Raw genomic sequence first — 21583 nt, forward strand, 5'->3', positions numbered from 1 at the left:
AATTGATAATTTTAAACATTATATTGTGATATAAATTGTGAATTGAAAATATATTTCGCTCTTCGTGTGAATAAAATTGATGAAAATACTTTTTTTTCTAATTTTATTTAAAAACTTAAAGGGTCCCTCGAACTTTCATTAGTCACGGCCGTTCCAGTCGCATGTTTATGTAGTGAAGCTTTGATGACTATGCACGCGAAAAACAAAAACAAAAAAATTTCCCTATAATTCGAACTCGTTCATAAACTGGTCGTTTCTTCTCTGTTCACAAATAGGTATGATTGGCTTCTAATTTTTCGTAAACAATTACGAGTTTTGATAATAAGTCATGATAGAGTTTCGTTATAGGAAGGCGCAATAGCCGCCAAGTTATAGTTGAATTTTGTGGACCACAAATTTGCCACCCTGAGTTATATATCCCGCTTAGCTCCCACCCCCATCTTCAAGTCACTCTTTTGGTCACTTACATGCTTGTATACTCTAGGTCGCTCACTCGCCTGGTCCTTTGCTCTCTTCTGATTACTCATGTGCTTGCAAATGCTTTAGGTTGCTCATTGACCTGGTCCAACGCTATCTAGGTCACTCTTTTGGTAATTTCCATGCTTGTACACACTCTAGGTCACTTTTTGCTCATTCTTACAAACTCTCTGGGGTGCTCTTTTGATCTGACATACTCTTTCAAATTCTTTTGGTTATTCACTGATTTGGTCTTTGCTCTTTAAGTCACTCATACACTTGTAAATTCTGTAGGTCACTCCCACACTTGCAAATTTTCTAGGTCGCTCTTCTGATCTCCCATATGCTTGCAAACTCTTTTGGTCACTCACTAACCTATTTTAATACACACCAACTCTGGACATATAATGCCATTTGGCAATTTCCAACCAGTGGAGTTGGTGGGAATGAAGGCACCATTTATCGGTGGTTGTCCCAGACTCGGTAGGTAAAGAACTTGTGTCTGATGTTCTTCCCCAGATTTGAACCCATGGACCTTGATAATAACATTCATGGTGGAAGGCAAGCATGTTACCACTGCACTACTTAGGTGCAACCTCACTTCGTCCTTGCTAACCTCGTTCGTGCTAACCTTGTCCTTGCTCTCTAAGTCACTCACATGCTTGCAAATAAACTCTATGGATCATTCTTGGTCATTCACCAGCATGGCAGCTTAGCTTTGTTAGTCTTTCTTTTGATCACTTACATGATTGCAAACTGTGTAGACTACTTTTTGTCCCAAAACAGAATATGCTGAACACTGTAATGCATGTCGTAGAATAGTCAGTGCTCTTACTGAACAATCTCTGTAAAAAATTTAAGAAAATGACTCTTCCGCATGGAAAATACTATTATGGGAACTTTATCACAGAACATTTTCAGTCAGCACAAAGCTTGTTGCAGACAATCTATGTATATAAAATTGATTTTCTGTTTGTGTGTTCTCTATACAAATTTACAATTTCAGATTGATCATTGTCAGATTTTGCATATATACCAAACGCAACCCGACTTGATAGTAGGCTACTTTAAAAGTTTATCAGAGCAGGGCAAATGCCCAAAAAACTGTCAGCCAAGAATGGTTTTTGAATCACAACAATCACTTTCGGAACGTTTACCATGGTTCCTTACAGGGGTCCAAGAGTTGCGCCTAAACCGTTCCTGCTACATGGTGCGCCAAGGCACCAAATTCCTGCACATTTGCGCCACTTCTTGTTTGTGGTTCGTGGAGGTACCGCTAATGCACTGTAGTGCGTCAAGTACCTGGAATTTAGGGAAAAAAGTTATGAAATTTTTGTTCATGGGACACATTTTTTCCGAGACAAGAAAAAGATATGGAGGGGGAAACATCAATTTTTTTTTCACTTTCCACCATGTACCACAATCATGTTATCTCGTGACTTGGGAAAGTAGTTCTACTACCTTGAAGTGCAAAGTCTTGTACTGTTATTGGTATAACCCGTGGGCTATAAAAGTCCCTGAATAAATATGCAGAATTTTTCGATTTCGGAGCACATTTTTTTTCCTGTGGGTTATATACTGAAAATAAAGGTAATTTCGCCACTACCTACCCGTGTTCAAAGACTGCGTATCTACAGCATAAATTTGTTTTATTTCCCAAAAGATTGCACACACGCCTTTGCGAAGAATCAAAAAGGGGATTGGTTTACTTGTTTAAATTACCGAAATTTTTCGGAGATCGTTGGGGAAAAAACGGGATCTCTAAAAACCCCAGCTAAAATATCCATAATTTTGTCATCTAGATACTATGCAGTTGTGTGGTTATTGTTGATGGTTGCCAATCATGACAATTTCACATTGCAGAAGTCCGTATTTGGCGAACAAGGTCGGCTCGAGGAAAAAACTCTACCTGTGCAGAACCTATTTTTAGCTCTGCTGACCACGTTTTTTTGGTCAACAAAGCTTTCTTCACCCTTTCAACTCGATTTGGCATCCCTCCTAGAGCAGCACCCAAAGCACAGTCCGCCCTGCATTGGTGGGGAAGGGGCATGCTCCTAACAATAGTCAAAAGGAAGGAGTTTGTACTAGGAGCATGCTCATTTAACATAACTTTTGTGAGATACCTATTATATATAAATGTCCTACCTTTCCATAACATGTTGTTGGAGAGAATGAAATTATGTTTGCACCCTTTCTTGTTTTTCACACTCCCTCATGCATTTCTGGGATGGTACATTACCCCTTCACGTATTGCTGGGATGTTGCTTAAGAGTGTATGACCAACAGAACTATCAATTATGTGTGATGAATGGGTTGCACTACAATGCAAAGAATTACAAGAAGTGAAATCAGTTCAGAGAATAGATAGATAGATATTGGGCAGACATATTCAAGCTTTGTAACCTTGAAAGCAGCCCAAAGTTCAAAATGTTGCCAGTTTTAGTGAAGGCTTTTTTATCTTTAGCACAAGGTAATGCAGACAGTGAAAGAGTTCAGTGTTAACAAAAGTATGTTTGAACAGTGAAAAATCTGTCCATCAAATGTTTTAATTCATAGGTTCCTAACCTTTTTTGTCCCATCGCCCCTTCTTCAGAAATTTTTTTTCCCATCGCCCCTGAACACAATCCAACCCATAGAATCCTATATTATACCTGTAGCTTCTACCACCACCCCTGGAACATTCCATCGCCCCCCAGGGGGCATTAAAGCCCACTTTCGGAATCACTGCTTTAATGGAATCGGGCACACAAAATCTTATGTTCAAGGGCATGAAAAATTTGAAAAAAATTATCATTGAGATGCTGAACTTCTCTTCTGAAAGCAACTTGTGATTCGTATAGAAAATATTGTAACAGGCTTCAGACTGAGAAAACAGCAGGAAAAAAAACACAATTTTTAATCTATTAACATATTATTATGTTGAGAAATTGTTAAAGTAAATAAGGTATTTATATTTTTCTCGTTTTTTGCATTTCACTTTTGAATTTAATCATATCCTTAAATTCTGTGAGAAGCTAATTTTTTTTCACGGAAATCCTTATATTCTGCACACACTTTTTTTTATATATATATCAGGATGAATAAGATTTTGATGTTCAAGCAGCAGAAATTCTTGCTCCCTAGGTTTTCAGTATGCATGGTTAGGGCCGTCATTTCAACTTCTCCCGGGGGGGGGGGGGCAATGTATACTCAATGTATGTATATATATATTTGTATATATATATATATATATATATACACCATTTTTTTCACTTTCCTGCTATTTTTTTTTCCATGTGTTTCTGGATGGGGTGAATGTATGATGAATGTAAATGTTTTCATAATTTTTTGAGGATGACACCTTGGGACCCTCTCTTTGTGAGTTTTAATAAAAGTTTAAGATGTATTACATTGATAGCAAATATGATGCATGTAGACACTCCTTTAGAAACTTCTTTTAATGATGCCTTAAAATGACTAGACGAGATGGTGGATTTCATGTTTTCGCTCAACAATCGTTTTGGAATATTATGAGTAATTTTTATTTGTTACATCTGTTGGTCACTCTCAATGCATGAGGAACTAGGCAGCGCTTGTTTGCCTCTATTTTTTGTCCCACTTCTGAGCATATTCTTTCGCCCAAATATTTTTTGCGTAAACTTTTGAATGATGACTAATAAGTGATTTACAACTTATCCTGTTTAAGAAATCCTCATTTAAGACCTTTTTCTCATTGAGTCAGAGATGCTGCTTTGCTCTAATGGGTCTCAGGACCCAGGTGATTGGCCAAATCTTTGTCCTTTTTAAGTGAATGTGGGTCCCTATCAAAAAAATTAATTTAGGGTTCCCCGCCCCCCTTTATTCACTGGTATCCCTGTGAATCAAATAATTTTCTCTAAAAACATGTTGAATTAAAAGGTGCATTAAAAAAAGATTAATTTACCAGCTTTTAAGTAGGTTCTTTTATTTTCATTGTCTACTACTAGAAAACCAAATTTTTATTTGTCCTTTTCCGAAATTCCGGGTATTTGATGTACTATAGTGCATCAGCAGCATCTCTGTTCAGTAGTGTTATTTTAAGAATCCAGATTTGTTTCCCATGTAGAAAATAGTTCCCAAATATGAAGTTTTCACGCTTAATATGTTTTAATTTATGATCTTGACAATGTTGTGTTTGGCTGGATCCACTGACTTGCAATATTTTTAGCTTATATCATTCTGCCTATGTATTTTTCACTATTTCCCATAGACAAAAAATGTTACAAAAAAAATGAATATCTGTAGTTAATTGCAATTATGGCATTCATACAGGAAATGAGCATTGTCCATGATGAGCTACAAGACATTAGGAATCATTGTGAAACTCAGGTGAATGGAAGCAAGCTTGTAACGTGTGTACCTTCCTTAGTACAAGTGTCTATCGTGTAAGTTAATATTTCCATTTAAGACTTGTGCAATGATTTCATCATTATACTATAGTTGTTGATTTAGCAGAAGCTTGGCTTTTTTTCTTTTCTTTTGCTATTCACAAAATTTCAACTATGGGGATTGAAGCTCTACTACAAATTAGTAAACAGTGGATTAAAATGAATTCTACGGGAAAAATAATATTTAACCTGACAAAAGTTGGCAAAATAATTTTTATTCTTGGTTTCAGTGAAAAAAAAAAGGCTTGGTCAAAAAACTGAAGATCTTTATAGAAATAAAATGGTATGGCCAAAACATAACTGGAAAATACATCATTGTCTTGGAAAGCGGGTCATTTGTTCACTATGAATGCTTTCCCCAATAAAATCCTTATTTTCCCCCTTTTATTCATATGATGTGTTTTCTTTAACAGCAAAATATTTTTTCGTGCAACAAACTACAGATTTTTAAAGTCTGGGAATCGCGGCACACCTATGCCATTATATAATTACACTCAAACCTTGTTGCCATACATAACTGGGGAAAGTATTTCTTTTGAAACACATTTTATGTTCAATAATATTTAAAAAAACCTTTTAAGTCCTTAAATGGATCAAACGGGGTTTTTTTTGCATGAAGCAGTATTTTGCATTATGCTGTTTTGCAGTGACAAGGTTCAATTACTCATGAAAAGATTCAAAGCTCTTAATCTATAGATAAATTCAGTTTTATGAATGTACAAAGAACCTACTTATAATTTTGTTGAATATAATCTTTGTCTTTTTTTTTGTGTAGAAAAACTGGATATAAACAGCTAACAGCATGTATACAGTTTCCGGAAGATTACCCTAATTATCAGCTTCTAATCGAGCTGAAAAGCAAGACCTTGAGTGAAAGACTTCTCTTAAAGGTTACACAGCTCTGTGAGAAAGAGTGTAAACAGAACATTGGAAAACCACAAGTAAGATTTTTTTACATTGCAACTGATAATTTCTTAAATTCAGTATAAGATTGAAACAAACTCATCCACCAACGAAGAAATATACAAAGTTTCCAATGGAAAAAGTGGTTTTTTTTGTTCAGTGCTCATGGCTATTAGAACATTCATATTGTTTGAATTATGTAAACGTTCGTTGACAGTCTAATACCTGTTCTATGTGATTGAATACATAAATCAAGACTTTATTATTTAACCTAATATAGTACAGTGAAACCTCACTATAGCGATACTCTATGCAAGTCTTGTTTGGAAATGCCTATAATTTAATATTAAACTGCTGCCTCTTGATTTTTTCATAATCTTTAAATATTTTTTCATGGTCACAGAGTATCGTTATATCAAGATTTGACTGTAATTGGATACCTTAAAGAAAGACACACAAACCTGGTTTTTTGCGGATGCAAAGAAACAAAGAACAATGGCATTTTATAGTAACGTTATAACTGCCACTGTGCATTCATGTGAGCATCATGCCAGACTCTTAATTAATTAATCAAATTAAACATCACGCCATCATGAGAATCCAGGTTTGAACCCTATTGGTGACACAGTGGTGATTGGCTGAAATTGGTTTTCTGCGGTTTTGCAACTTTGAGGTGTGAATACGAGCCGACCTCTGATTTGAAAACTGCAGAAAGCAGGCAGATCTTCAGCATGATACTTACATAACATGAAAACTGAAGCATTTACCATCTTCACTTCAAAATATGGAACACAGATAACACCAGTATGACACGAAAAAAAGCACATCTCTGGGAACAAAAATATGTTAGGGCCGCACATACACAACACATTCCTGCATGCACAGATTCGTAGGAAATTCTGCAGAAGAATGTGTACAAGGTGCATGTACAGTCAAGTAGTAGCACCACTGTGGTGGTCGAGTGGTCAGTGATGGACTCGTGTCACGAGGTCCCGGGTTCGAACCCCACCGTCACCACAAAGGCGGTTGGTTGAAGTTGGTTTTCTGTTGTTCCTAACTTCAAGGCTGAATGTGAGCAGATCTCCCCTTTAAAAAAGTCTCGCCACAGGGAGAAACAGACCTACAAACAGTACAAATGTAATTCAATCAAAACATGTCACTCACTTTATTTCTGAAATATAGAAGACCTGAGTTGTGCTCGGTTTGAAAGAAAGAAAGTGGAATAGTAGCAAAGTTTTAACCCATAATGATGATGGATGTTTTCTTTCACAGATACGCTAAACTAATAAAGTGAAGGGTTATAAAAAAACATATTAGGATTAGCATTGAATTAAAAAAAGTGAGTGGGGCACACATACAAAGATCAAGAATTGCCATGCCACCTAGAAGAGAAAGAGAAATTGTAACCACTTGTGCAGTCATGAATAAAGCTGCTGTGGTGGTGAAGTGGTAATAGTGACTGACTTGCATCACAAGAACCCAGGTTTGACCCTCACAGTCGCCACAGTAGTGGTCAGCTGAAGTTGGTTTGCTGTGGTTCCCAACTTCGAGCCGATCTCCCCGTTAAAAAGTCTTGCCACAGAGAGCAACAGGTCTACAATGGTGCAATTAATCAATCATCATTACACTTCACTCATGGTTAGAAAAATTTACAGCAGATTTCAGCACTATACATAACCAACATTACACATAAACAAAATTCATGTTAGGTCCACAACACGTACACACACATTCTGGCATGTACCTATTGGTTGGAAATTCCATAGAGAAATGTAGACAAGGTGCATGTACGATTAAGTAGTAATGAATAAATGCTGTTCTTTTGTTTCAAATTGAGAATATGATTTACAAGGCTGAAAAACAAAATTTCAACATGCTTCCAATAAAAAATTTTACATGCAAATTCTATTGTTGAGAAAAATTCTGCTTTCTGCTGTAGCATAGGATCCTAGGAGTTCTCTTGAGCTGGGGGGGGGGGGGGGGGGGGAATGAGGGAAAAAATTTCGGAAGAAGGGGACGATGGAACAAAAAGTTTGGGAAACTATGATCTAAAACAAGAATGAAAATATTGTCACGAGAGGGATAAAAGTCTGAAAATCTTTGTCATCTCAATTTTAATGGATGAGTTCAACGATGTTTTATGCTATGCAGGGAAAACAAGTTCTGTTAGTGAAACAACAATTGTGATAAAACCAAAAAAAAATTTAAGCCTACAATAATGATTTTTTGAATAAACAATAAAATCTGGTATTTGTGTTAGTTTTTGCCATTTTGGTCTTGTCTTTATGCAAAAATCCCATTTCGCAAAAGCTCTCTGTCTCGAAACTTTTTTGCTTTCATCAACTTCAAGATAGAGAGGAGTTCTTACTTCATATCCTTATTTTTATTTCAAGTTTTTGGTTTGATATGAGTCTTTACATCTTATTTCCTGCCTAAACTTTTTTCAGATTTTGAAAGTTCTGAAGTTTTTGAGCCAATTTCTCGAAGAGAACCCTTTATGTGTATGTAGTGAAGAAATTTCCTCCATCAAGCAAATTCTCGATTCGGGTGATGAGTTGAAATTAAAACAGAAAATATCTTCTATTTCACTGTCAATCTCCAAGAGTGAATATTTTCTCAAGTTTCTCGTTTTTGTACCTAACATTTATCCTGAAGAACAAATAAGGTAAGCAAAGATTTGGAAATTGATTGGATTTCTTTTTCAATGGCTATTAATAATGCACATAGGTTTTAGTTTTGGAAGCATAAACAGTTACCAGATGAGGTGGGACTGACAAAAATTAGTTTTTCATTCGAATTATGTATTCAAATAGCAAGAAATTGATGGGGCTTTAATGATAAATTATAACCACTTTGTGTATTAGCCGTCATTCGATCAGAGTACACGAGAGTCTGCACCACTCCAGGCTTTGCTTACCAATTGGTGAAGTATCCAGACTTCAGACACAGGATACATTGGCAAATATTAATTGTTAATGTGTTAAGAATGCATATCTGTTGAGTCAAACTTACACTTTTGCAATGTTTCCTTTACTTATGGATAGTCAAGGCCTGGCTACCTAAATCAAAGTTACCCTGCCCCTCTTTTTTGCATAGCGTATACTGTATAGTATATGTGTATATGTAAATTAATAATACTTTATATATTTCAATTTTAGAATAGACATGAAAGCTTGTAACTTTCCAATCAATTTCCAGAGATGGTTTATGGGGCAATCAACAGAAATTGCTCGACAGTGTGTCCAGAAGCCATTGAAACCAAAACCAAAGTATGCAAGTAGTTTTGATAAAATAAATACAACAGAATATGTATGTTTTCATTGAATTAGTTTGGAATGAAAAAATTATGATACTCTCAGATAAAAACTAGTAAGTAAGTTTATTTCAGCAGATTTGGAACCTTCTCAGTGGAATTTACGAGATATTTCACCTCTCGTAAATTCCACTTGAGAAGTATTCAAGGTTATATACTCGAGGTTATTCTCGTAATTCCACATTAAAAGCGTTTAAAGCTAAAAAAGCATTAAAAGCTTTTAATTTCTGTGATGACAAGCCCAAAGATTTAGTACAGCACACTTCCCAATTAAAACATGTTCCCCCCACCAACCTGCGAGATTAACTAGTAGGGGACAGAGCCATTTTTTGTTCACGTTGTGATGATAGGAAAAGAGGGAAAGCATTTGAAACTGAACTTCTGGGTTTATTGTTCTCTCAGTTAAGGAAGCACCTTCTCAAAATAGAAAGAAAGCCTTTGTGCTGCTTCCGATGTAAATCAATGAAATGATCAAGTAAACATTGTGTGATGTGTATTTAAGAGTCCTCTCACCAATATCAAGAAGATATCTCTTTCTAAGCTTTGTGTTGTATCATTGCGTTTATGAAATATCTTATGTACTTAAAAGCATTTTCATTTGGTAAATGACCAGGGTTGTAGCAATTATATGAAAAAGCTCTGGCATTTTAAAGAAAGTTAAGTGGTTTCTCAATGACATTCATAATGCTGACCTGTGAGATTAATTATATCAGGGGTTGGTGGGGGAGAGGTAACATGTTTTGGTATATTCATTGTTAATTTTATCTTTGGAAATAACCGTATCTTTTTTTTCATATTTCAGAGACTTGCCCTTTCAGCCAAAGCCATCGTTGAAACCTACTGTAAAGTTCCTTATTGATGAAGTCAAACGTTACCCAACTGAAACATGCCAGCTATGCAAAGAAAAATGTTTTCCCGATGATCCAAAGGTATAAATATGTGGTTTTATATAGTTCAATCATAAAAACATGTAATAAGTATTTTTTTACAGATTTGTGGCATCACAAATGTCTTGATTTTGAAAATATATAGTAATAAAAAAAAACACAAAGTCATATTACCAAGAAATTCTCTATTTTCCATCCCCTGCTCAGGTTGTGCACCTCTGATCTATAACACATGGGAAAAAATTAGTCATCTGTTAGGAAACTAAAATAACAAATGTAGTGAAACCTCTGAAAAACAGCCACATTTCTTTGGAACACACACACAGAATGCATCCCATCGGATTAACATTAAGGTTGACCTTCGAACAAAGATTTCCAAATCGCAGCCACTTTTGGCCATGGAAATAAAAGATAAATTATGTTATGAGAAAAGTGGTCCTCAATATTTTCCATGAAGGAAGTTTTCTTTCTTGAACCCTTCAAACATAAAAATAGGTATAGGTTCTTCTCTATATCTCATAAGAGCGGCCCGAGACAAAATTTTCACCTGTGTAAGAATATCATTTCAGTGCCCCACAAGCCACATCATTAAAAATTACCAGCTTCAATAAAAAATTAGTTTTCTCTACAAATTATTCCATATAACACACACATTCACTGTTTGAATTTCATGGACGAAACATTTTTTTCTGCAGTTATTTCCCCCTCCCCTTTATCACTGATTTAGTGCCCTTCATATAGTTGTGTCCTATGTGGTCGAACAGGTTAAACAACCCTAAATATAAATTAACTTGAGCCACCCCTGCTACATCAGTGGTTTCCAAAATGTGGTCCGTAGCCCCTGGTTTCACAAGTAGTTGCTAATGGATTCACAGATATTCAGACTAGAGAACAATATTGTTATATATAGGCGATTATCGTTATAGAGGGTATTGTTATATAAGATTTTAACTGAGATATTAGGATCAGTTTTTGAGAACCAGTGGTAGTCATAAGTCAGAAAATCCCATGTTTAATTTTTCTTCCTGTGGTCACATATATAGCATACATATTTTCCTGTAGTAGGTGAATCGTAGATTGTTATTTATGAGGGGTTCTGATTGTTTAAAATATTTTGTTTTTACCAAATCCTTTGTGTGAATTCCAATGAACAATGTATTGCATGAAAAAAAAAAGTAATCTGTGCCCGTTTTTTTAGGAGTGCATCACCAGTGGATCTGATCCAAAGCATATTGAAAGAATATATTGTGGTCACATATTTCATACTGGTTGCTTAGATAAATATCTAAAGACACCCCCCTTTGCAGGTAATATTGCTATTTGTAAAGTTCTAAATTCATAAAGCAATGCGTAATAAAAAATCGAAGTCATACCTTGGCTAATGAAGGTAATTCATTCTGGAACAGTGTTCATTAGTCGAAATGTGATTTCCATGAAAAATATTTTACTTCATTCCAGGTACTGCCCAAAATTTAAAGATAAGTTTTTAAAATTGCCAACTAGCACTGTAAAAAAGACAGAAACTGACTGAAGTCTAAAATGAACAGCTTTTAAATTGGATAAATGGAAATTTATAGGAAGATGAGATACTGAATTTCTTTTTATTTTAATTTATGTACACAACCAATTAGTTGATGTTGACACACCCCTGTCAAGTTTGCAGGTGTCCCTATCCATTTGTGATTCGATCAGCTCATTTCTGTGTCTGATACAATGCAAATAGAAAAGATAAGCTCCTAAAATGTCCAGACAGTTCAGTTTGATGCTGAGTCTTGCATTGAAGGAACGTGTGCTCTGAAAACATAGGCTCCTTTTTTTTCTGATGCATTTTCTATTAACTGAATCTTTCATTTCACATGAAATGGTTCAAAAAAGGAAGTATGAGTACATCTGGAAAAAGATTCCAACGTGGACATGAGATAATTGGGCTCAAGTGACAGTAATTCTGATAATCATTGAGATGTTAAAAAATTCAGCTGTGTTTTATGTTAATGCATATAATCATCAATGAAAATGTTTGTTAGCTGAGGCAGAAAAATCACTAAAAAATCTTTGTTAGTCAAAAAATTTGTAAGCCAAGGTATCACTGTACAACTCTACAATGGCTTGGAATTTCAATTTCAAAAAAAAAAAAAAAAATAACAACATAATCATCATTTTCCAATGGATTGATCCTCATTATACTTTCATGCAGGTTTTACCTGAAACCAGGCATAGAAACTTAAATTGACTACAAGATGACAGTTAATTTGTGACTCACAGTTGATGTTCAGGGGATTCATTAAAGTTTAAAATTTTTGGTTACAATTCTAAGCAAAGGGAAGATTGAGAAAACTACAACAGTTGATCACAATTGACATGTTGAAAGTTTCATGTTTTTTATAAACTGATATTCACATCAGGTCTATAGCTGTGGGCCATAGTATACAGCTCAGTGAACCATTAACAGTTGAGTGTTGTTCTCAGCCAGTGTTTCCCAAAGTGGGTAATATCGCTTCTTGGGGGGGGGGCAATAGAAGCTATATATGGGTATAACATAGGATCCTATGAGTTGACTTGAGTTAGGAAGTGATAATAAGAGAAAAAAATTCTGCAGAAGGAGGCGTTGGAACAAAAAGCTTGGGAACTGTGTTCTAAACTGTTCCTCAAGAATTCCTGCTGCACCTTGAATTTAATTTTTAAAATCCAAAATGACCAAAGACAATGTTGTTACAATATATACTGGCAGAAAATAAAATCCCAACACCAAGAAGAAATTAGTTTAGAGGAATGAAATTTAGGCAACGTCTGTCTAGGTAACATATGTATTTGATTAAAGTTTCAAGGTCACAGGTTAAAGTAAGCGCGAGAAATTCATTTCAAATGTGAAATGGTGGTACATTAATAACCACTGTAGTCGCCACGATTGTGAATGCAATCATGCAACCATTGTATCATACAGGTGCCGTATGTCTTTTTGTGGGATGGAGTTCCACGTCTGTTGTACTTGGTCAGTTAAATCAGCAATGGTTAATGTGGTTGTGGATGATGCTGGATTTGTCTTCCAATAATGTCCCATAATTGCACAATGGAAGAAAGATCTGGTGATCTTGCAGGCCAGGGTAACATGTCGATACTCTGTAGAGTATATTGGGTGGCAGCAGTTGTATGAGGACGAGCATTATCCTGTTGGAAAACACCCCCTTGAATACTGCTCATGAATGGCAGCACAACCGGTTCAATCAATAGTCTGACGTACAAATTTTCTGTCAAGATGCTAGGAATAACGACGAGAGTGCTCCTGCTGTCATAGGAAATCACTCCCCAGATCATAACTCCTTGTTTAGGTCCAGTGTGTCTACGCTGCAGACAGCTTGGTCTCCTTCTTACCAACGTACGGCCATCACTGGCGCCAAGACGGAAACGGCTCTCATCTGAGAACACAGCATATCTCCACTCCACCCTCCAATGAGCTCTAATTTGACACCACTGACGTCGCAGATGGCAGAGATTTGGAGTTAGTGGAATACGCTACAGGCCATCTGGCTCGGAGCTGTCCCTCAAATAACCGATTTGTTACAGTTTGCTGTGTCACTCTGGGGACAACAGAAGCTTTAATTTCTGCTGCAGATACAGTACGATACCCCACAGCCATGCAGCAAATAGGGCGGTCTTCTCTCTGAGTAGTGCCCCCATGTGCGACTGGACTATGGTCTTCTTCAGACAGTGCCTTCTCGTGGCTACAGCTGCTAACAATTATGCCTGCCAAGTTTTTCCACAATATCGCAGAAAGAAAATCCACCTTCTCATAGTCCTATTACACGGCCTTGTTCAAACTAAGTAAGCTGATGATACTGCCTTCTTCGTCTCCTTAAAGCCATTCTTGACTCAAACTTATCTCATAACTCCAATCCGGATGATAAATAACACTGGCGAAGTTTACATCTTATATTTAAACCAAACGTGAGTTGCATGATCATAGTGGCGCTACTATCGCTACTCTTATTCGTCTAGTACAAAATTTGAATAGGCGCCATCTTTCAGGTGTGCAAATATGCCTCCCAAGTTTCGTTTATCTAGCACAACTCCTTGGTGTTGAGATTTTATTTTCCGCCAGTGTATGTGATATAATGATTAACATTTTACAAAATATCTACTAAGCATAGACTTTTGTTTCTTTTTAATTGTAATATCCGAAATAATTCATTTAATGAAAGATACCTAGGAAACAGAATCTTTAAATTTGTTTTCCTATCGATTTTCAGGAGGAAAGAAATGCCCACAGTGTAAACAAGTTATTTATCATGAAAAGTGGAAAGCACCTCCAAAACTTGCAGAAGATAGATGGGCACACCATGAAGCAAAAAAAAGAGAGCTTGGTGAAGTTGTTGAATTCTTCGAGTGAATGTTACTTTCAAGTGATAAATTGCATAAGCATTGACTCAATACGTAAAACATTTTATCAGAGCATCATGGAAGGAGGGAAAAAAAGGGTTTCACTGAAGTGAAGCAAAGAGGAGTTATAAATTCCCAAAAAGGAATGAAATAAAGTGAAAATGTGACTGGATAAGCTTTATTAACCAAAAATAATAGCCCATTTTCCAACCCAGTGATAGACAAAGTTTTTTTGACAATTTTCATCTACATAGTATGGATTTGTGTTTTAGGTTATCAGGTATTAACATTATGACAAATACATAATTAAAAACTGATTGAATCATACTTTTTGCATTCTTAAGGTTTTTATTTCTATTAGAGTGAAGAGAAACAGACAAAGTGTCTGAGACTTGGTAATATTTTGAATCAAAAATATCACATTAGCTTATGATTAAAAAATATTTTTCATAAACTAGCAAAACCTTAATCAAAAGGAGACAGGATGTCTTTAGACTTTTTTTGTTGCTAAAAGGCATTTTGTATGTGTAGCATTGAAGCACGCACACATGCACATATTGATGTCTTTTGATAAAAAGGTGACATCATTTTTAACATCTTTATTGACAGTATTAAAATACTGTAGTCACAATTTTCTTTTCTGGTGGAAAAATATATCGATTAGCATATTTATTATTAGATTATATCGCATATGATCGATTTTTAATTTTCTATTTCTTTCGTGCTGTCTAGTTTGCACTGAAGTTTTAATTTTTCTATGCTGAAAAACAAACTGCAATAAAAAATAAATAAGTATCATTATATTTCTGAATTAAAAAGTCTGAAATAGTTATTTGAAACACCAATTTTTAAGTTTCAAAATATAATTAATGTTGATTCAAGTTTTATGAACACAATGTTTATTATAGTATCAAGACATTTTGTAAATATATTTAGTGTAGCTGCTGGTTTTAATAAACATTTGAATTTTGACTTGTTGCTGTAACATTATAGTTTTTCTTTTACAGGTTATATGCTGTAATAAGTATAACAGTATATTCATGCAGATTTTTTATAGCATGACAAATACACATCTGCATAAAATATATTCGTGGTGACTTTTGTGTTTTAAAAACTATTAATATGGTATCTGACTTTTTTAATACTTTGGTTCTCAACCTGGATCCATATGGCTTCCTTGTGGTCCTGGAATATTCTGAGGGGGGTTCCATGGGTAAAAATCAAGGAAGCTATGAAGAAATAAAGCTTTCAACTAAATTTTGTCAAAAAATTTATTACCTTAAATGTAATTTACTAATTAGTGTTAAAATTATTGCTGAAATGTGGAAATAAAGGGTGCTACAACAAACGCAGTTAACAAAAATGTACAGTATTTCATGGAAAAAATATACGAATGATCTTATTTCATTGAGGAAAATACGGAATATCAACAATTGTCATCAAAAATCTCATAAAACATGGAACATTGCCAATTGTCATAAAAAAACATTGCCAAAAGTAAACACGATCACAGATTGTAATTACAATTACTGAAAAATTGCAGAAAAAAATATTAATCCTGACAAATATGCGAAATGAATATTTATATTTTTTGTCATAATTTATATTATGAGAATGCTGTGTGTGTGTATTATGACTTTAGTAATTATTACAAATTCAAATAAGTATCGTTAAAAAAATGTGATAAATGTATAAAAAAATTTGGAACAAGAATTACAGAGGTATGTCATCTAATATGGGACACGAGTGGTCTGTCAAATTGTTTCAAGCATTTTATTTGGTCCTTGTTTTTAGAAAGGGTGGGAAACCACTGGTTAAGCCCTTTTATTCTATCTACAGACTTCTTTAGAAAAAGTTATTTTTATTCATCAGTTAGAGTTGTTTTTTTTTTAATTAATTTTATTTTAAACTGTCTTTCTAAGTAAAACAAAAGCTTTTATTCCAAAGTCTGCGAAATCATCACCTTTTCCTATCAATCATTATGCCACACTATGTTAACTTTATGCATGAGAAGCATTTAGTTTTGATTTTGTTAGTAATGATTTTTATAGTACACAATTAACATAGTATCTAGGGGTCTATCCAGCCATAATTTGGATCCGTTTTCCAGACCATTATAAAATTCAAATTAGCAAAACCGTAAATTGGGCATTTCATTTATTACTAAATTAATTAGATTGTTCTGCTTTCCTAAAATAACTTATTTTTCAAAAAAATTAATGGACATTTTCCTAAAAATGAAAATAAGAGAAATTTTCACAAAAACAGGACCATACAAAAAAGTCTGGATCTGATATTTTTATTGATTTTGGAGAAAAAAAAATAAAATGAACAAGTAGACCCCTCAGATACATTATTTACATTGTTAGGGGTTGTACAATTATTAAAATAAAAAAGTTAACTTTTTATATGCACACCTTGACCTCAAAAACCCAATTAGAAAATTGTTGCTCTTTCCTGAAGCCAACAAATTGTGAGTGATATTGGTTGAGACATTAGAATTCAAAAATTCAAGTATCTTGGAAAATGAAGGAAAGAACGGCATAAACTAATGGACAGCGCTTCATTTCCTCATTTATGTTGCTCTTTTGCAACTTTTCTCTGATTTTTTAATTTAAATATCTCAACAAATGTTGCACTTAAAAACTTGGAACTTTTTTTTGTTTGCCTTAGGTGAGACGGCAGCAACTAACTTTCTAATTGAGATTTTTTAGGACAGGGTGTCCATATGAAAAGTTTTTTTTAAAATAACTATACAACCCCTTGCAATACAAATGACATCTGATGTCTACATGTTATTTTGATGATTTTTTTTAAAAGTGTAAGTATACCTCTAGGATCAACAGTTTGCCAGTAATTTGCGGCAAGGGAAGATAGCTATGCCTCCTGTATACTTTCAATACCCAAGTTTATTACGTACAAAAAACAGCAGCATCTTTCATAAATAAGACTCAGTTTTTATTTATCATATTATTTTATTGCATCAAATATTTTTTTAAAGTCACTCTGTATAAATCACAAGAAATATCACAATCATGAGAATTTTCTACACTTGGCAAAAAATGTTTTAATTCTTATAATAGTTATTATTTTTGCTACAAAAGGCCTATAATAATTTGAAAGACAAATATTTATTGATTGAAGAAATGTATCTATACCTATAAAATGGAATTCATTTACTCTTACTAGTTTTTTTTATCTCTACAATTTGATTTGTAAAGATTACGATATAATATAATTTTATAAAGAAAAACAGTTTCCTATAAACAAATAAATAATATCACAAATGACAAAATTGTGAATATGAACGTATGAGAAATTTCATACAATAACTTTGGTAAAAATACAGACATAATAAATAGATGATATCTTTGAATGTAAACTAAACACATATAGATTGACAAGACAAACATTCTAAACAATACCAAACACAAACAACAATTCATTACTTGTCTTATAAAAGTTGTCTTTGCTTCCTCATTAAACAAATTAACATGATAAACCATATATAGTCTGTAGAAACCAAACATAAGCCAAACTACCACACAGCTGTATGTATGACACAAGATTAGAAATCCGGTGATCCAGGGCTGATAATCTGTAAGTCCTGTGTAACCGGCAAAAACATTGATGGTAGATAGAGCATTAGAGTTACCCATGTAAAAGTGAGAGCACAGAGCCATGATTACGTACATGAACATGTTGAACATTGGTGAAGAAAACTTCCGCCACGTAATTCTGTTCACAATGTGTTCTAGCACTAATATGCTGGCTAATATGGGCATGTTTTCTACTTCGATTAAAGTGATGACAAATAAAACCCAACATCCAATTATGTGCAAGATAAAATTAGAAGTATTGCTGGCATAAGACTTGAAATACTTGTGGGGGAAATAGACAAAACGTTTCACAAACGCTATGAGTATAACAATCACAACATGGCAAAACACAATACGTGCCCCTAATACTGTTTCATTATTGATAGAAAAATGTTCAGTCATGTTTTTGAGCAAATCTTTGTGGCATTTCATTACATAAGCCCATATCAAAGCAGAGAGTAAGACTAGACTAGATACAAAATTTGAGTCTTTACTAATACATGAAGTCACAGTTACTAAATCTTTGATCAAGAAAATAAAGATGGTTATTTCTGACAGAATAACAAGAAAATGATGAAAGATTGTGCTCTGTCTCTGTAGAAGCCAGTCACGAATATCGGGAAGATGTGACCACTTATCACCTGTTTGATTCCATGATCTAAGAATCCTACACAAAAACATAAGCAGGATAACTGCAATAACTGCATGAGGAGTATCGGTTGGCGCGATTCCTCGCTGCTTGTGTAGTTGGAGAAATCTGCGTCTATCAGCCAATCCACTTTCGGGTGAACTTCTTTTGAAAGCCCATGGATTTTTCTTGATCCAAGAGAAAAACGTAGAAAATAAGATATTTTTCAAGAGTACAAACATCATTGAGGTACATATAAAATACCATACTTGATGCTCTTCTTCTATGAAGCTTGAACTCAACAAGCTCAAAACTGAATTAAACAGGAGGAAAAATAAGATTTTATGTTCTGATACGTTGGAGACATTCAAGCTTTTCAAAAAATATCTGCCACCATATGAAAAAGTAATAACAAAGGCTAAAATGAAAGCACCAGTACTTGTTACCCAAACTGGGAAAATATAATAGCCCACGAAAGATAACAGAAAAGGTGTAATATTAATTAAAAAAATTTTAACACCCACAGGATTCACATTAACACATAAAACAAGGTTATAATACACACTGCATAGTGATAATAATGAAATCCAGGTGAAAGCAATGCCTGTGATCATTGCATCAGTGCTATAGCCAATGCTGTTTATGATCAATGTCTCTTTGATCTCGTGAAGCTTTCTCGTGTATGAGTTCAAAAGGTACAAATAATCCATGTCCTTGATGTTCGTGCTATTGCTCAGGTATGATTTCAAAAAATTATGGTGCCTCGAAATAATCTCTTGGACTGAATCCTGCATATAATACATTACAGAATGATCGTTGCGTGAATTTCTCAAAATATTAGTTAAATGATGTAGGTTATAGAAAGCCGAATACAGAACTTCTCTACCAGAGAATCCTGAGAAATGTAAAGCTTCTGGAATAATAGAGCCCATGCTGTTTGCTGGTATAGGAAGTCCTAACAACACTGATATTGTTGTTGCAACATCCAATTGGGATACAGATTTAGACACATTGTTCACAAGACTTCCATATTCTTTCTTGTTGATGAATACCAGTGGTGTCCACAGCTCAGAGTCTGAATTACCTCCATGATTTCCACTTGACGTCATTCCATGATCTCCGCATACTATTATCAAACTGTCTTTATCTAGAATATTCTCATTGATATAGCGTATAACTCCATCCATTTCACGCAGCTTGACAGGCATCACAGAAGATGATGGGCCCATGGAGTGACCTATGTGATCAACACCCAGGTAATGCAGTACCATTATATCCCAATCTTGTTTTCCCACTTCCATTTCCAAGTGTTTTGTAACATTGTTGTCTACTTGTTCGTAATCAAATACATAGAACGAATTAACGCCTTCGAACCTGTGAAACACTTGAGGAAAAAGTTTCACCCACGTATTATCGCCATAAAATACAATGCTGAGTTTTGATCTAGCGGCCTGGGATACCCAGTTGTCTTCTACCATTTGTTCAGCATTGAAATTGGTTAGGACATCAGAAAAACCTGCCAGTGTACCACTGATTAGAGATTTTATCCTTGGAAGTGTCACTGTAGGAGAATATGCTTTCATACTGAAAGCCAAGGCATTCCCACTCTTGATAAGTCCCTGTAGATAGGGGAAAGGACTATTGGGGAAATGCATTGGGTGATTCGGAGTTGGTTGAACGAAATCAGCTCTCAGACCATCTATTAAAACAAATACAACCTTATCATAATGACGCTTATAAACAGTTTGTTTATCTGAATCCCCAGCGAATGGCTCTGGAGGCAAATCGGAGAAAGAGGAGTTTTTTCTTTGGTGAGCATTGACTGGAACGAGACCGATAGTAAACTTGTAGGATCCATAAAAAAAACATATGGTAAAGAAAGACCACATGAAAAGGTATTTCAAATGATTCACATCTTGAGCTGACATTTTTTTAATTCACGCTATAGCATATATGTATCATCAAATAGTTTATCGCATAAAATAATCATTGCCCGATTAATTTACTCGTTTACATATAGGTTCTCTCTTCTTCTTCTTCTTCTTCTTCAATTATACAGGGCTTTATGCCTTCGGGCCATCCCCTGTTAGAGAAAGAAACTTCCACAAGAGCAATAGAATATGTTATAAAAATGTACTAACGAAAGAGCTTTCAACAATCACAGAACACATAGAAATTTCAGCAATTTCCATTCTTCCTTCTTCTTCAGAAGGGTATGAAAAAAAGAAAAAAAAAAAAACACAAACCAGACGAAACAAACGCAGATGGAGATGTTATATGAGATGGAGAAGAAGTCTTCAGGCTTAGGGGACGATGCTAAGCCGCTTTAAAATGATATGATGACATGGAGTCCCTGGATGAGTGTGTGGTAACAAAAAATGAAACCAAACAACCAAGGTAGAAAACGACAAAAAACCAAACGAGAGAAAGAAAGAGGGGGAGAGAAAAAAAAAAGAAATAAAAACTCAAGAAAAACGTTGACTAAGGGTAACAAACCTCTCAAAGCAACAGATAATGTTCTCAGGTCTGCCTGAACAGAACTCGGACCAACACCTAACTGGTGGAGAAAGAGAATTAAAAGTTGAGAACCGAACCTGGGAGAACCTAATACAAGAAAACAAAAAGTGAGAGGAAGTTTCAGGAATCTTGCATTGTAGACAGAGAGGGTTAGCCATTTTCTTAATACGATGTAGGTATTCGTTCAAGGGAGCTCTATTGCAAATAAGTTTGTAAAATAAACATTCCAACCTTCTATTCGAAAACAAAGGGGAGAAGTTCTGGCAGCAGTTATAGAAGGAGCTAAACTCAGGAATAGATAAGAAAAGAGCATTGCGAATATTTTCCTTGAAGTGGCGATAGTAAAGAGAACGAATGTCCTCTACATAAAGGCTAGAAGGTAGAAGATCAACAGTAGTAGAAGCTACAGTACGAACATGATTGTCAATAGTTTCATTAATGGCAATGCCCGAATGACTTGGGACCCAGATTAGTGATATGCTGTTAACCAAAGAACTAGT

General features: G+C 34.8%; 2 protein-coding genes across 2 annotated transcripts; one reads left to right on the forward strand and one right to left on the reverse strand.

Annotated features, from left to right (window-relative positions):
• The first annotated feature begins 129 nt into the window (after window positions 1-129).
• LOC149079060 (uncharacterized) lies at window positions 130-15310 on the forward strand. The gene is made up of 8 exons (XM_089241339.1): window positions 130-275; window positions 4747-4859; window positions 5638-5803; window positions 8213-8430; window positions 8924-9034; window positions 9881-10007; window positions 11164-11272; window positions 14210-15310. The coding sequence occupies exons 2-8, from the start codon at window positions 4750-4752 to the stop codon at window positions 14347-14349; spliced, it is 981 nt and encodes a 326-aa protein (XP_089097465.1). The 5' UTR covers window positions 130-275; window positions 4747-4749; the 3' UTR covers window positions 14350-15310.
• A 2016-nt stretch (window positions 15311-17326) lies between these two features.
• On the reverse strand, window positions 17327-20588 carry PIG-G (phosphatidylinositol glycan anchor biosynthesis class G). Its single transcript, XM_089241340.1, has one exon. It carries the CDS (start codon window positions 20492-20494, stop codon window positions 17600-17602), a length of 2895 nt encoding a protein of 964 aa, XP_089097466.1. The 5' UTR covers window positions 20495-20588; the 3' UTR covers window positions 17327-17599.
• Between the last annotated feature and the right edge of the window lie 995 nt (window positions 20589-21583).

Source organism: Pholcus phalangioides, unplaced genomic scaffold (genome assembly GCF_987345545.1).
Source record: "Pholcus phalangioides strain wild (caught in Gottingen) unplaced genomic scaffold, Ppha-v1.0 ptg000013l_1, whole genome shotgun sequence".
NCBI lineage: Eukaryota > Metazoa > Arthropoda > Arachnida > Araneae > Pholcidae > Pholcus > Pholcus phalangioides.

Coding starts and splice junctions, on each gene's coding strand:
- LOC149079060 (XM_089241339.1), top strand. CDS start 4,750: ATGAGCATTGTCCATGATGAGCTACAAGACATTAGGAATCATTGTGAA. Junction 9,035..9,880: donor CCATTGAAACCAAAACCAAA/GTATGCAAGTAG, acceptor TTCATATTTCAG/AGACTTGCCCTTTCAGCCAA. Junction 10,008..11,163: donor GTTTTCCCGATGATCCAAAG/GTATAAATATGT, acceptor CCGTTTTTTTAG/GAGTGCATCACCAGTGGATC.
- PIG-G (XM_089241340.1), bottom strand. CDS start 20,494: ATGTCAGCTCAAGATGTGAATCATTTGAAATACCTTTTCATGTGGTCT.